The 15,000-nt window shown below is 39.1% G+C and overlaps 1 protein-coding gene across 7 annotated transcripts in view; it reads right to left on the reverse strand.

Moving 5' to 3' along the window:
• Positions 1 to 15,000, reverse strand: part of GTDC1 (glycosyltransferase like domain containing 1) — a 149,259-nt gene that overhangs the window by 17,193 nt on the left and 117,066 nt on the right. For all 7 annotated transcript variants that reach the window (XM_017834743.1, XM_017834742.1, XM_017834740.1 and 4 more), the window contains one exon: positions 523 to 632. In XM_017834743.1, the coding sequence (XP_017690232.1) occupies positions 523 to 632 (110 nt within the window). The remainder of the gene's footprint in view (positions 1 to 522; positions 633 to 15,000) is intronic.

A 15,000-nucleotide genomic window follows, 5' to 3' on the forward strand; every position in this document is an offset into this window, starting at 1 on the left:
CAGGTGAAACTGTTCACAGAGTAGTGGTTCTCAGAAGCCAAGAAACGGAAGGAGTGTGCAAAAGAGTGGTATAAAAATATTAAAGATTAATGACCACTTTCATGCCAGATACAAACCAGAAGCTCTCCACAGCAGCCCTTAACCTCACGTCTGAAAGGGAACTAAGTGTTTTCACCTGCTAAAATCGCAGTCTGTATTTCAGATGAGTGGCCTTGACCTGAAAGATTTTGTTTCCTATCTGAACCATCCAATCACTCACACCTATCTCTCTATGTAAATAAATTTAGAAGTGTTACTGAACCAAAAGTCATAAGTAAAGTTTTGGTCTGACAAGTAAAATAAAAAATGCTTACCATGTTTAATAATTTTAATTTTACAATGTATCAATATTATTTAGTTTTACAAGTAGGAAGATTTTAAACACGTTCTTTCCACTAAGATAAGAAAATACATACATGAAAGCTACTTATGGAAGCATCTATTTTATGTTAACTTCATTGGAAAGAAAAAATGGAAAGGTACCTGGAATTTCACTGAAAGTCTCGCCGAGGACGGACACACAGAAAGGTAGATCTTCCTCTTTCAGCTTCATCAGGACTTTAAAGAAAGTTTCAGGGTCTTTGTCATGTTCCCTTAAAACAAACAGAACTTATCTCAGTATTGTTTACTTGTGGAATTGTTGTTGTTTTTTTTCATCAGAACAATATTTCTTTTAAATTGTACTTTTGGGGACTAAATGTCCTCAGTGTAATTTCCCTCTTTTCTTTGCTTACACTGCATAGTTGAACATTTTCCTCAACACAGGATCAAAATTTCATCAGATTCTTCTCTCTTCCCTATCTTAAACTGATTCCTTCACTCTTCAAATTACCAAGTGAGAAGGACTGAGTAACACCTCACTCAACTGAAGGCAAAAGCATTTTAAAAAACTGGGTAGGAAGAAAACTATTTTTTTTGCCTGTCAAAAGTATGTATATGACTTCTACTACAGTTCACCCTTTTTTTCAGGAGAAATAGGTCAATCAAAAACTCTCCCTAAATGCACAGGATTTCCCAAACTGGAATTTTAGGAATCCATGCTATACTCATGAAAAGCTTCCAATCCATTCAGTGCTTTAGGTAAAGAAAGGAATAAACTACCACAAGGCATTTTCTACCTTTAGACTTTTAAGAAGTTAACTAGAAGTTAAAACAGAATATAAGAAACCTGTAGTTATTTATAATTTCAGCCAAAGATAATATTAAGGGTTTGTATGGATATGACACTCAATTACATAAAACACAATTCAAGTTTACATAAAAACAAATTAACTCCCCAATTTTCTAATCTATCTCCTTTACTAGCACAAAATGAGAGGTTCAAAAGGTATCGCAAATGATCTAAATTTCCAAATTTCACAATTTATATTAAAAAAGAAATGATATAATTTCCTCACTCTAAGGTGAATATTATATCTTGCATTTAATTATTCTGCTTTAAATTATTGTATTTCAGACAGATGTGCACCATATGCCTTTAAAATATTTTGGTTTTATTTATTATTTAGAAAATTCCACCTTTTTCCTTCCTGTATTAAGGGCAAATCTATAGCTCAGCTGTCCTGGTGTCTTTCTTCACAGAGTAATTTTGCAGAATGAATCTGTAGGTCTGTGACTCTGCTATATGAAAGATTAATAATTATATCATTCAGGAAATCTGAAGCCGAATGACATCTGCAGCTCTACACGTCTTAATTTCTCATTCAGTCAATATTTTTGGTTTAGGGAATTAAAATAAATTAATCTTATAATTAATGTGACTTCCCTAGGCTGAGAAACCTTCAGGAATTGGGGAGCTTTCAGAATTAGTAGCATTTTCTTAAAATAAAGCCAGACAATAATCACTTTAAGAAGTCCTCCATTCCCCAGATTTGTTTTGTTCCCAATAATAAGGAGGAATGCAACTGCATACGCTCCGTAATTTGTTTCACATCTGTGAACCAGGAGTTTTCACGGCGGTTCCAGTAACCAAAGTGGATATGAGCACTGGCTTGGAAAGTGGGTTTCTCCCAGTTGCAAAGATCCCAGATCTTTGTCTGTTAGTTTACTGCAACCTCACTCCTAAAAGAGCCACCTGTTTCTGGTAGGTAACTTCTGTGCAGAAACATGCTGCCAGTATTCAGTTCCCTCCAAATGCCCAGCTCGTGGGACACGGGATCGCAATTCAGGATTTGGATTTGGCTGGAAAGGAACATCCCCCTACTGTAAATGCTTGCAAGGAAAACAGCCTTGATGCTGGGAGTCAGTGAAATTCATCACAAAGTTTCCCCTCAGCCTCAGTTTCCCAAAGACAGGCTTTGTGGGTGCTTTATATGTGACGCTGTGAGCCCACCCCGGATCCGCTCATCCCGATGGACCGACGCATCCCTGAGCCGTCAGACTCCACAGCCACGATGCCGACAGAGATCTTTCCAAGCTCTTCACAGCCCCGCTATCAGCTTCACAGTCACAAAAAGTCCTTCCAGCAAAGGATATGCTTTCCCTCTCGCTTTCCAGAAGAGACCAGGGGTCCCAGAGGCAGCCAAAAGTGGAGGATGCTGTTGGAGCCACATTGTCAAGGAGCTGGCAGGAGAACACGGAGCCTTACAGCTCGGCGAAGCCACATAAGCTGCACATATTTAGGAAAACTGATAGGAATTGGAAGTTGCAGCTTTGTTTAATAGGTGGGGAAGAACAGAAGGAAAATTTGGCACCCAGAAGGAATGCTGAAAGGGGAAACGTTTCCTCTGCACTGGAGCCTCTCTTATGGGTTTTCTGCTGTAGGTGAACCTCCTTCCATACCCTCGTTTAAAATATTTCACTTTTAGGTGATACTCACAGATTTTAATTATATATTTCGTGAATCTTATAGCTTTTCTATTTGGGAGCTCATCTGATTTGATTTATTAGTTCCTGTGACTTCTCTACCCCATAACCCATTTATTTTCAGTAAAGACCTACAGAAAGCTTCTAGTCCTTGCACCTACAGGCTGCAGTGTATTATTATTCTTGCAGGTTACTACAGGTATTAGCTGCTCCTGGTAGAAAGCAATAAATAGTACAAGACCACCTCTTTGCTGCATCAAAAAGAAGAGAGCTCTGTTTCTTGGCTGACATGGAGAAAATCATATACAATCCAGTCTGCCTTACTCAGCAACAACTGCTAAACACACCAGATTGCCATAGCAGTGATCGTGGAAAAAGATGAACACAATATGGAATGTCTGTTCTGTAAAGATCTGCTCAAAATGATGTGCACTTTTGGCTGCATCTGTTGCATTTTTGAGCTTTATTAAACAGTATTAATTATATATACTCCATTTCCCGAAGAAGAACTGCAAAACAGTATAAAAGCCTGGTACTAAAATGTAAAGTTTTTTTCTTTTAAGATATTATGTTTAGGGAAAAAAAATCAAGCTAATGTGACTCCAGGGTCTGGCTTTGTTGTTCAGTTGAGGTATTTTAAATGCTTTTGTATTTTCACTTGATTTGATATGCATCCGATAAATGAAAAATAAGAATTGGGCATGGGATGAAGATGCTCTAAATTTCATTGTAAGAACATGAAAACACCAGAATGACCAAACACCAGCTGTAAATGCCCCAAAACAGACACAGACACCATACCTACATTCAGATTTGAGAGCTCTGCCTTGGAAACATTCCATCTCCTTGTTCAGATACTGCACATTACATTTCTTTTACCCAGGATTTTCTATTTTTGAGTCCAACACCCATTTTAAGAGAGATCTGAACTCTATCTTAAGAACTGGCTGAAGTTTAGTGATCTGGGCAGAGGGACAAGGGCCAGGGTTCAACTTGGTTTAGTGACTTTCCTTTGTAATCTGAAAACTTTGAAGAGTGTTCTTGAATGGGGAACGGGAAGGTGGTGGGAGCAGCAGCACCAGTGCTGAGCCTCCATTATCTCTGCCTTCGATTCTCTGTTCATAAGATGGGTGTGACAATATTATTTCTTCACCACAGAAGGATGCTGTCAGGATTAATTGATGACTTGACATCCCTCTTTTCAGCCTCAAATGATTTAAAAAAGCAACTTCATAGCACTAGGATGATGCTCCTCTATACAATCAATGGCAACAGGCTCCAAAACACCCTTCTGCTCTTCAGGGATTTTGGGAATTCAGCCTGAGCCCTTGAGCCTTACCCACTGATGTGACTGGAAGGAGAGTACATGGAGACCAGCTACACTGGAGTTATTCCCCGGGGATGTAAAATACCCAATGATGGAGAAAAACATTAAAAAAATATATAAAAAATTAACAGAATTTGGCCCTTTACATTATTCAATGCATATTCATCTCCTGAACTCAGTAAGAGACCCATATGGTCTTCTCTGATTTTAGTTTAATTTTTTAAGTATATGTAAACTTATCCTACATGGTGATAATCATAGTTATTTAGGATTTGGAAGAAGGCACATCTAAGCAATGCAATTAGGAAGTAGAAGAGTTGTGGAGAAGAGGCAGGACTTGCCCAAAGGGTAAAATAAATGCATTATATTAAAACAAAAATTAAAACCAGGGGTTAACGTACTTAATCAGTAACAAAAAAGTGCAAAACCAGGGGAGAAAGTGTTAATATTTGAGGAAATACTATGTACTACATATAGTATGTAATGCTTGTGAAAGCAACAGCCCTGTCGTGACATCTCTTAGAATCACGGAATCATTTAGGTTGGAAAAGACCTTTAAGACCATCGAGTCCAACCATTAAGGTGCTACATATTCTGAAAGGGTTACAAATAAGCTCAGCTAAAAGCAATATTAAAAGGGTTGATCTTAATCTTCTTAGGACATTTAGCACGGGAGATTTTCAGCAGGAGAGAATCCCAAATTGTGAGGGCACGCAGTACTATTTCACATTGTACAGTGCCCTAAATCCAAGCAATTCACACTGGGTGCATCTCCTTCTTTCTCCCCATTTCACCAAATTACCTGAATATCAGATGAGCAAAGGTGGGAAATGTCAAAAAATCTTCAGAAGTTGAAGCAGCATTTGAATTTTTTAATTTTTTAAAATTTTTTACTACACGCAGCAAGAGCTAAAAGATTGATTTCTGCCTGCCTACAATGATTACTAGAAAATAGCTGGTAAAATAGGCCACTGAAGTATCACTCATTATTGAGGAGGCTGGGCAGCAGTTGTGGAGATCAAAGACAAGAGCCAAGAGGCCTCCAGGGAGAAGGGGACAGGGGACATCAACCACTGCACGACTGCAGAGGAGCACAGGAAAGGTGTGAGGGGCAGGGATGGGGGGTTGGGGAAGCCCATGAGCACAGAATCAATAATTAAAAATTAAGGAAAGACACAGACATTGACATGAATGATACTGGTCCTTTACTTTCGGGAAAGTGAAATAGTGAGGTGTGAGTTTGGCAGCAACAGGGCAGAGGAGATGGGCAAAGCAATGGAAAGGGGAGGAGAACCACTAGAAAAGAAATGAAATCATAAAAAAAAAATAAATATTCCTGGTGAAAACTAAAAAATTATGGCATATCCAAACCCAGGGAGGAAAAGGATAAATCCAGGGTAAACAGAAGACAAAAAGGAAAAGGCACAGGATTGGGAAAATGAAAGAATACAGAAAAAGCAGACTTGGAGATAGGGAGAAGCTGTAGAAAGTACTTGACAGTGCTAGAGAAAAGGTCAGAAAAAACTAGTAAAGATATAAAATAGGAAGCAGAAGAGGAGAACCAAGAGGAAGAGAATAAAGAGAGCAAAGGCACGTGGTGGCAGGAACAGGGAATCACAGCACAGAGAGGATGGAGAGCAAAAGCACCGTGGAGCAACAGGCAGAAAATCTGCAAAAACCCTTGTCAGAGTTCAAATATGAGAAAGAAAGAAGGTGAAGAAAAGCAAGCACAGTCTCTGCTAGGAGCTGGAAGGTGCCTTTACCCCAGGAACATTCTTGGTTGGGGTGATAACAGCAGGAACTTGAGGTTCTTTCCTGTTTGGCCTGACCTGGTACGGCCGTGGGAAGGGGGATGAGAAGGCCACAGGCTGATAAGAGGGATCATATGACATCAGTCTCCTGTTCCCTGTATCTTCCAGGGCATTCTCAAGAAGCCAACAGCAGCACATCAATAAATGGTGCAGTCTTTGCATGCACACCCTACAGAACTAAAAAGGCTCCACTTCAGGGCAAACCCAACCTAAAGAACAATATCAGGGATTTTTTCATTGCGTGATACTACTTGCTGTATTACACTTTGACATTTCACATTTAATCTTGAGCTCAGAAAAATCTGAATGTAGGTTTATTGTAATCCAACAACGTTAGAAAGTAGAAGTGTAGTCACAAAAAAATAAACCTGGCCTTCAAAACAGAGAACTGCAGATTTCTGGTCTTTTCCTGACACTGATTTCCCATGAGACAGCTCTGCCCAGGTTTCCCCATCTGCAAGATATGGTCTTAGAGGAGCTTTCATATGGTGAGAATCAGAATCAGTAAATACTTTAGGAGAATAATATTCTTCTCAAAGTAAGAGGACTCATGTTACAAGCCTATTCAATATATCAAATGAAATACATTCTAGTAATTATTTTCACAGAATACTTTCCTAAATCAAATGACTTTAATACAAATTTTCTATGTTAAGATTAGGGGAGGAAAAAAAGTGACAGAAAAAAATTAAAATTTTAATACCAAATTTGTGGTAACAATGCTCATGATAACCGCAAAAGAGAAAATATTACTGCCAGGAAAGAGCTATTAGAAAAGAAACAGGGGAAAAGGAAATAACTGTGAAATGCAAACATGAAGAAAAAGTTAATTGCTTTTCATTTATTCAATTTATCACAGTATTTTCCCCACTTTTTACATTTCCAAGATGAGGCAGAGGTAAACTGTAAATATGTAGTTAAGTCCAGTGAGTTTTATTTTTCAGCTGATCTGCTTTATAAAATGCCTTTGCTGTAATTGTGCCTCTAAACATTGTCTGGCATCATCAGCATCAAAAGTTACCACAATATCTAATACCCCCTCAGTTCACAGAAAATGGAGTCAAGTAGAAGAAAATGCTTTTGTGTGAAAAAAAAGACCCTACAGAATAAATTTCAGCTGGCAACTGGAGGTCCTACAAGCAAAAAAGGTCCTAATCCTTGCCTGTGCTTGCAGAACACCTCTGCAAGCCAGGAATTAAAAAATGGCACTGGGGAGGCAAAAAGCAGCCAAACAGTACTGGCAAAGACAGTGTTTTATTTTCTATTAGAGCCCATGACGTATTTACAGTGAGGAGTGTGTATTTTACCCTCTGATTTGTTCAAATCACAGACCTGAGAAAAATGGGTGGCCTTTTGCTTTACGCTGGAAAAGCATTTTCTCCTATCTCGTGTTATCTACAAGAGATTCATAAAAAAGGGGAAAAAAAAAAGAACCTTGGGAGTTTATTGTTTAGATTCTTCTTCTCTCCTCACAGCTCATGAAGGAAAAACTCAAAATAAAATATTGCACGTTCTCTAACCAAAGAAACCTCTGGATCAGCATCAGTCATGGAGCCTCCTGCTTATTTCCTAAAGGGAGATTAACCTTTGAAGACAAAGACTGGTGTTTGGTCTCAGTTATGTTGGTGTAAAAATCAATGATGCCTTTCATTTCTTTTACTCCAACTCGGACAGCCTGGCTGCTCCAAAGTAGAGGGTTCAGACAAAAAAACATTTTATTTGAATCTGCAACAAAACCCAGTAACTGCTAGGGACTAACCCCAAACAGTTTATTTTAAAAAAATTAAAGTAACTACCTTTAGTGTTCCAAAGGTAACACAGGAAAAGATTTCCTGTTGTTGGGATGAGATAAAATACCTGAGTGACTCTGACAGCCCTGATAACCACATACAACATACCCAACTGTAATTGAACTATAAAACACTATAAAAAAGTTATGTAATGGTAACAATAAATGGTTATGAATAGGATAATAAGTAGATAACCATGTACTCAAGTGGTTCCTTTAAAGAACAGAAGAAGTTGTACATAAAGATAAATTTATATATAAATTACTACATAAAAACTATATTACTACAGATTTGCCTGGAAATGGTGATCCCACCTTACAAGTGGTTCCTCTCTGATTTCCATGGTGGATTCACATTACCAAGTTACAACTGCTTAATACTCCATCACTTGCCTGGGTCAAACACTAAGTCCTGGTCTTTACTGATTAATAACCCAAGAGTAATTAGCTCAGGTACCTGAGATAACTCATCCTTATAACAGCTCCCAATCAGGAACTTTTCTGGCAGCAAGACCAAGGCTTGAAACTCATTATTCAACAAGATAAAAGTAACCCCAAATCTCACTGCTTTCAGAACAAGGAATCAACTCATTGAATTGAGTCAGGTTTTGCAAAAACAGCTGAGAAAAAGTAGTGATTAGAGGACAAAGGGAGGTGGGAAAAAGGGTGAAAACAGGCAGAAAAGGAGAACAGGGAAGAGAAGGAAAAGAGACAAGAGTCAAACAGTGTTGCAAGAAGAGGAAACTAATTAAAAAGAGTTTTAAAGGAAGAAACATAACCCTCCTATTACTGGTGAGAATAAGGAGAAATATTAGATCACTTGCTTCTGAAATATTTGATTTTTGTCTCCTGAAGGCTATTCCCATACTTTGATCCAGGGTGCTGTGAATTACAATGGGGGCTGGTGGCACCATCTGCTAAGTTTGCCTGGGACTTTGTATTACAAAACCTCTTCTGTCCTTGCTTATGATGTTTCCCAAAACTAAGGCTTATCTTGGACTATAATCTTCTAGAAAAGTTCTGCCCAAAGTTTTCCAGAACGTCCAAGAACAAGATGAAAAAAAACCAAAACACAACACTACCTAGTAAAACTGCAAAGCATATCTTGGATGCATCAGATTTTAAATAAGTCTCTGTTTTAGGTATTTGAACGTCTTTTTGTTTTCAAGTAAGAACTGAATATCTGGATGTATTTGATTTTCAGTCCAAGATATGCTTTTTGTTGCATGTGTTGGAAATCTTCCTAAAAGCGTAGCCAGGCCTTTGGAAAATGTCTTTTCGTGCCTGGTCACTGAACAATGCCCATGTCTTGGGCACACCTTAGGCTAAAGCTGAGCAGGACAGTCCTACTGCTGCAGGTCAGGCTGCCAAAACCCAGGCAGGATCTAATATCTGAACTATGAACACAGATCCTGTCTTCACTTTCAGTGACTCATCTGCTGCACTCAGAATAAAATGACTGGACTTTGCAGATTAAAGAACTGGTTCATATGCACTGAAAATAAGGAAATAAACAAGGAATATGCAAGCAATAAGCTTTTCTAGTTTGATTAAAACTCTTAGATTTGAATCAGAAAAAGAGCAAAGGGATCTGATCAATATGATCCGCTCTGAAAGAATAGCATGGCAAAGAAATAGGGAATTGAGCGAAGAAGTAAAGGAGATGGGGAAAAGATACAACAGAAAGTCAGTTCATATTGGGGAAAATGGGAAACCTGTGTAAGAGACCAAGAGGACAACATGGGTTGGACAAGGGGCCTTAGGAGAAAAGAGGGACCAGGGTGTTGTTGAAAGTCCCTTGCAGAGACAGGGAGTGAAAAGATGGAGACAGAGAAAGACTGAGGAACTAGAGAAGAATGAGATGCAAATTTGCTGTGTATGAGGAGATGCCCAGGGAACTGAGCCTGGCAAAGACAGAAGGAAGAGGTTTGAAAGGCCAAAACCAGATTAGGTGAATGGAGTAGAAAAGGATTGCTTTGATAGCCACAGGTGGAAGAGCCTTGAGAGAACTTCTTAATCCCACCAGTTCACGTGTGTTTCTGCTCTAAGACTTGGGTTTCACAGCTGTACAAGAAAGAGAAAAGACACCATAAAATGAGTTTCCCGCCATGGGAAAACGGAGAGCCAAGCTTACCAGAGCTGTTAAGGCAAACTGATGCATCTGTTCCAAACTTAAATGATCTTAAAACGTCCAGGTGATGTAGTTGTAGTCTTACATTAACTCAAAATCAGTTTCTCAATCATGGCTCAAGCATTTATTGTAACAGGCTCCAGAGGATGGCACTGAAGTGGCTACTCTGTGAGCAGCTGGATAGCAGAGAGGGAATCACAGCATCATAGAATCATGGAATGGCTTGGGTGGGAAAGGATCTTAAAGCTCATCTCATTCCAACTCCCATGCCATGGGCAGGGTCACCCCCTACTAGACGAGGTTACTCCAAACCCAACCCAACCTGGCCCTGAAGGAAGGTTTTTGTGTGTGATATGTCAGGCAGAATCTCGATATTATTTAACCTTTTTATTATATGTAAAACCATCCCATGGAGTCAAAAACCTCTCACAGGGCTTGAATTTCACTTTTGTTACAGGTAACAGTGCTCTTACAACCTGATACAATGGCTCATTAAGTGCAGCCCAGGTAAGACGCTGCTTCAACCTTGTCTTGACAGGAATGGAGAAAGGTTTTACACTAAATTGGTCTAAACACAATAAGAAGCAGAATTGGGCCACAGAGCTTAAATATAGAAAAGAAAGTGGAGTGCTTAGTACAAGTGAAAGAACCAAGTGTATTTGGGGAAACAGTGAGTAAAAAAATAAGTTTCATTTTAATGTGATTCTTTTTCAGCCTATTAAGTTCTCCAGTATCAGAATGAAGTCTGCTAAAAGTTAGTAAATAAAGGCTTTCAAGAGAGCTTTATTAAATCACTCATGACTTATCAAGTTAAAACTCCCACTCAGATATCTTAATAAAACTTTCAGAGAATATATTTAATTTTCCTGGAAATCAGAAGCCAGTTACTAACTACAGGAGTTACTGTCGGCTAAGCCACCAATCAGCTTCCTGTAAATAGAATATTTGCCAACAACTTGAATTAGTTCTCTAAAGTTTCAGTTTCTGAAGGTCAAATAACTATGTAACTGCTTAATAAAGAAGCAAAGAAGTACCTCTAAATATCTCCAAGCTCTGATGGGCTTATATTCTGCTCCTTAGGTGAGGTATTAGCAAAGCTTATTTATTTTCATTTCCAAGGCTTTTATTTGCTCATTCCCTTGTGGTAAAGCTGATTTCCATGATGATTCCCTTCTTAATTTTAATACCCTTTTTACTCATCATATAGACATAAGAATTTTCCATAAAATAATGAAACCCTTCCAAAGGAAATGAAGACAACTAGGAGAGGAAAGTAAACTACAGCTTACTTCTTTTTTTTTTCCCTTTCCCAATTAATTGATCCACTGTCATATGCATATATGAAAGATTTTTTTTAATGAAAGGAAAATAAGGTTAATTAACATAAAACCCCTCACTCCTTGAGATGTTGAATTTTGTGTTTTATCCATGCTGCCTTAAGTGCCTTGATATCCCAGTAATGACCTAGTTCTCCTAATGAGTAACATTAACCCCTGGCTGTAGCTGTCCAGGACTTAATTGTCAACTGGAGCTGAAATAGGAGAGTTTGCCGATCAGCAGGTATGTGGTATATTAACTCATGTCATTTCAGACCCTAATAAATAAATCTGTTGCTAAGGCAACAGGAACATCAGCTGTATCACTTTTTTCTTTCCCCCCCCTCCCTTTTTAAAGGAAACTGCCTTTCACACTGAGCTTTTAAAAAAAGGAAATTAGCTACATGTAACCGTAATTAGAAGAAACATCGTCTCTCATCTCAGGAACATATCTACATTAATGAAAAAAGGCATTCAAAAAGAGGACTGCTTTCTGCTGTGACCAGGGTAACTGAAATTATTTCCCTCGACTGAGGGAACGCGACTTGAAGGATACATCTGAGTGGGAAGAGATCACAAAATATTTCAGCTCTTTGTGTTTCTGAGATAGTTCCTCTCTCCTTTCGCACGCTGCCGATGCCAGCGGAGCAAACTCCTTCAACGATTAATCAGGAGCCCAGGGCAACTGAAACCAGAGGAGAAAAAACACCACTCAAACCCAAACACCTTCACTGCCCTCTGTGGATCTTTTGATACGACTGGCAAACATGCAATTTATTGGAAAGCTAAAAGATTGGAGAATCACAGAATAATTCAGGTCAGAAAAGCCCTCAACCATCATTAAGTCCAACCATTACCCCAGCACTGCCGAGGCCACCACTAACCCATGTCCCCAAAGGGCCACATCTATACATCTTTTAAATTCCTCCAGGGATGGTGATTCCACCATTGCCCCTGGCAGCCTGTGACAGAGCTTGACAAGCCTTTCCATGAAGACATTTTCCCTAATATCCAACCTAAACCTCCCCTGGCACAACTTGAGGCCATTTCCTCTTGTGGTAACTCACTTCCTGCCTCAGTTTCTCTACTTCTAAGTTAAGATCCCAACTACTCACGTTGAAATACTAAGAGATTCAAGTTTTTATAGAAAGGTAAAGTGTACATGAGTGCAGGTAGTCCAAATATTTTTGTGTTCCATAAGGTTTGTGAGGGAAGATCTTGGTACTCTCTGGCTAGGGTCTCTCAGCCCCTCACAGGTGAATGTCACGGCCTTCACTTAATTCCTGTCATTCTATCACAGGATGAAGTGTTTGCCTTAAAATTTGCAAAACTGATAGGTTTTAATTTAGTTTGTAGCTACAGGATGGTTCTTATGAATCTCTAGTTACCCACATCTCAATCAGAGAGCAAGTAGGAAGGAAACAGAAGAGAGGCTCACAAGGCCAATTGTGTTCCAACTCTTGGAACAGTTATTTTAGGCTCTGCCTATAATATAAACACAACAAAATACTCAAATTTATATCTGGCTTTACAGCTGAAGAATGCAAAAGCAATACAAATCATCTTTGTTTGCCATTATCATCATTTGAGATGTCTACAGCCCTTCGAGGAAATGTGCTGTAAGAAAGAATTGATGCTGAGGTGTTCACTACAGCAAAACTTTCACACCTTCATTACATGCTGAACATTTCCACAAGCTCTTAAAAACAGTGATCAAGGAACAGCACATCTTCCACTGGAAAGGTTCAATGTCCCCAATCCCTCTGCTGCAGGAAGATATTTCAAGGTTAGACTTCACTGAATGAACAACCAAAGAACGGACACTTCCAAATTGGCCTTCCAGCTAAAGCTGAACTTCTCAGATTATTGCATTAACTTTCTTATTTGTTATTTGGTTGAGTCACCGTCCCTGGAGGGATTTAAAAGCCATGTGGATGTGGCACTTGGGGACATGAGTTAGTGGTGAACTTGGCAGCGCTGGGTTAGCGGTTGGATTCGATGATCCTCAAGAGGTCTTTTCCAACCTAAACGATTCTGTGACTAAAAAACTAGTATCTGCCCTCAGACTTAACCCCAGTTTGCATGAAGGTGAAGTTAGACCACTTTCAAGTGTTCAAGAAGGACGGTTGTCAGCTTCTACACAAATGTATCCACATACACGTTCATGAAACAGGTTCATTCACTGCATGTCATCTGTATCTCAGCCCCAGTGACCACTGTTTTCTTTGGGAGTATTTTCTTAGGCACTGCTAAAAAGTTCTCGTTTTGAAATTGTTAATTTACATCCTTTCAGCTTTTTATCCTACCTAGTACCTTCTAGTTAAAGCTGTATAAACCCTTGCATTTTAAGACTATTTTTTCAGTCTGTCTAATCTATTCACCACATCTACTTGTTCTCTGAAGGCTGTTCACAAAGTAGAGGATGCCTGTTGAGCCTAATGGCACTTCTGGGTACTCAAAAGTGATTTCTAGGTGGACCACCTATTCTCTCCTCTTCTGTTGTCCTGCCACACCTGCAACTTGATGGGATAAGCTTTGGTCCAAAGTATTTGACAGCATGAGGAAAATATGAGTCACTGTATATTCTCAAGTGTCTCTATATGCAATGGTTGTGAATTGTGAATTCAAACAGTAACTACACAAATTCTGTATTGTGCTGCCAAGATAAAGAGGAACAAGTTACTATTTAATACTTGTGTTTTATATATATGTATATATAAAATATTATATATTATATAATATTATATATTATGTATAATTTAAAAATATATTTTATATATATAAAATAAAGACAAAATACTACTAAAAATCCCTTTCCAAGGACTCTCTTCAGAGTGAAGAGGACCAGGTCCTCAAGTGGGCAGCCACATGGTGACGACAACACCACCTTTCCTCCATGCACTCATTTCTTTGTGGTACCCTACATTAAAACAAGACAACTGGGTACAGCACTATCTCTGCACACACCGCTTTCCCTTACACCAGACATCTTCAGATAATTGTTGCCATCTAGATTTGCATGTTTTTTTTTCTTCTGAATTTACTCATCGTGACTTCCACCGCCGTTCCTCCTGCTCCCATATCTCCTGCCCCCTGTCCTTCCCCAAGCTCTTGTCACACACTGGTAGGTATGACAAGAGATAACAGCCTTATCAGATCTTCCACGTGAATTGACAGCAGCTATTTGTTTGCATGTGTGTGTAAATTCTTGCAGATTCCCCGTGCGATTTTTTTTTATCACACCCGTGCAATTAGGGGAAGAAGAATTGATTTCTGACAACTTTCTCTTATCAAGCATTTAACTGCTGAGATGATACAGAGCACACAGGGAAAAAGAAAAAACATAAGGTTTGGGTGAATGACTTGAGTTCAAAGCAGCACTGCCGGTCTTCTCCATGAAAGAGCAAAGTAACGAGCCACCAATCTTATAATAAAATTACACACACGCCACCTGGATGACATGTCTGTGGCCAGGGGTGCAACAGGTTTGCAGCTTCACACATCCACTGTCATGCTCATATGCAAAGGGAGCTGAGGAACATGCTGGTGTACCTCAATTACAGCAAAAAATAGGTTTGGCAAACGTCTGTGGCCTCACTGGGGACAGTGAGAGGGAATAATGGATGTATAAATGCTGGTGGGCTAGTTTTTGAGGTGGAGAGAAGGATCATGCCACACTGGTCACTGTCCTCCTCATAATATACTCATCCTTCAAGTATCATAGAATCATGGAATGGTTTGGGTTGAAAGGGACCTTGAAGACCATCTTGTTCCACACCCTG

This window comes from Lepidothrix coronata, unplaced genomic scaffold (assembly GCF_001604755.1).
Source record: "Lepidothrix coronata isolate B3197 unplaced genomic scaffold, Lepidothrix_coronata-1.0 Scaffold238, whole genome shotgun sequence".
NCBI classification, from domain to species: domain Eukaryota; kingdom Metazoa; phylum Chordata; class Aves; order Passeriformes; family Pipridae; genus Lepidothrix; species Lepidothrix coronata.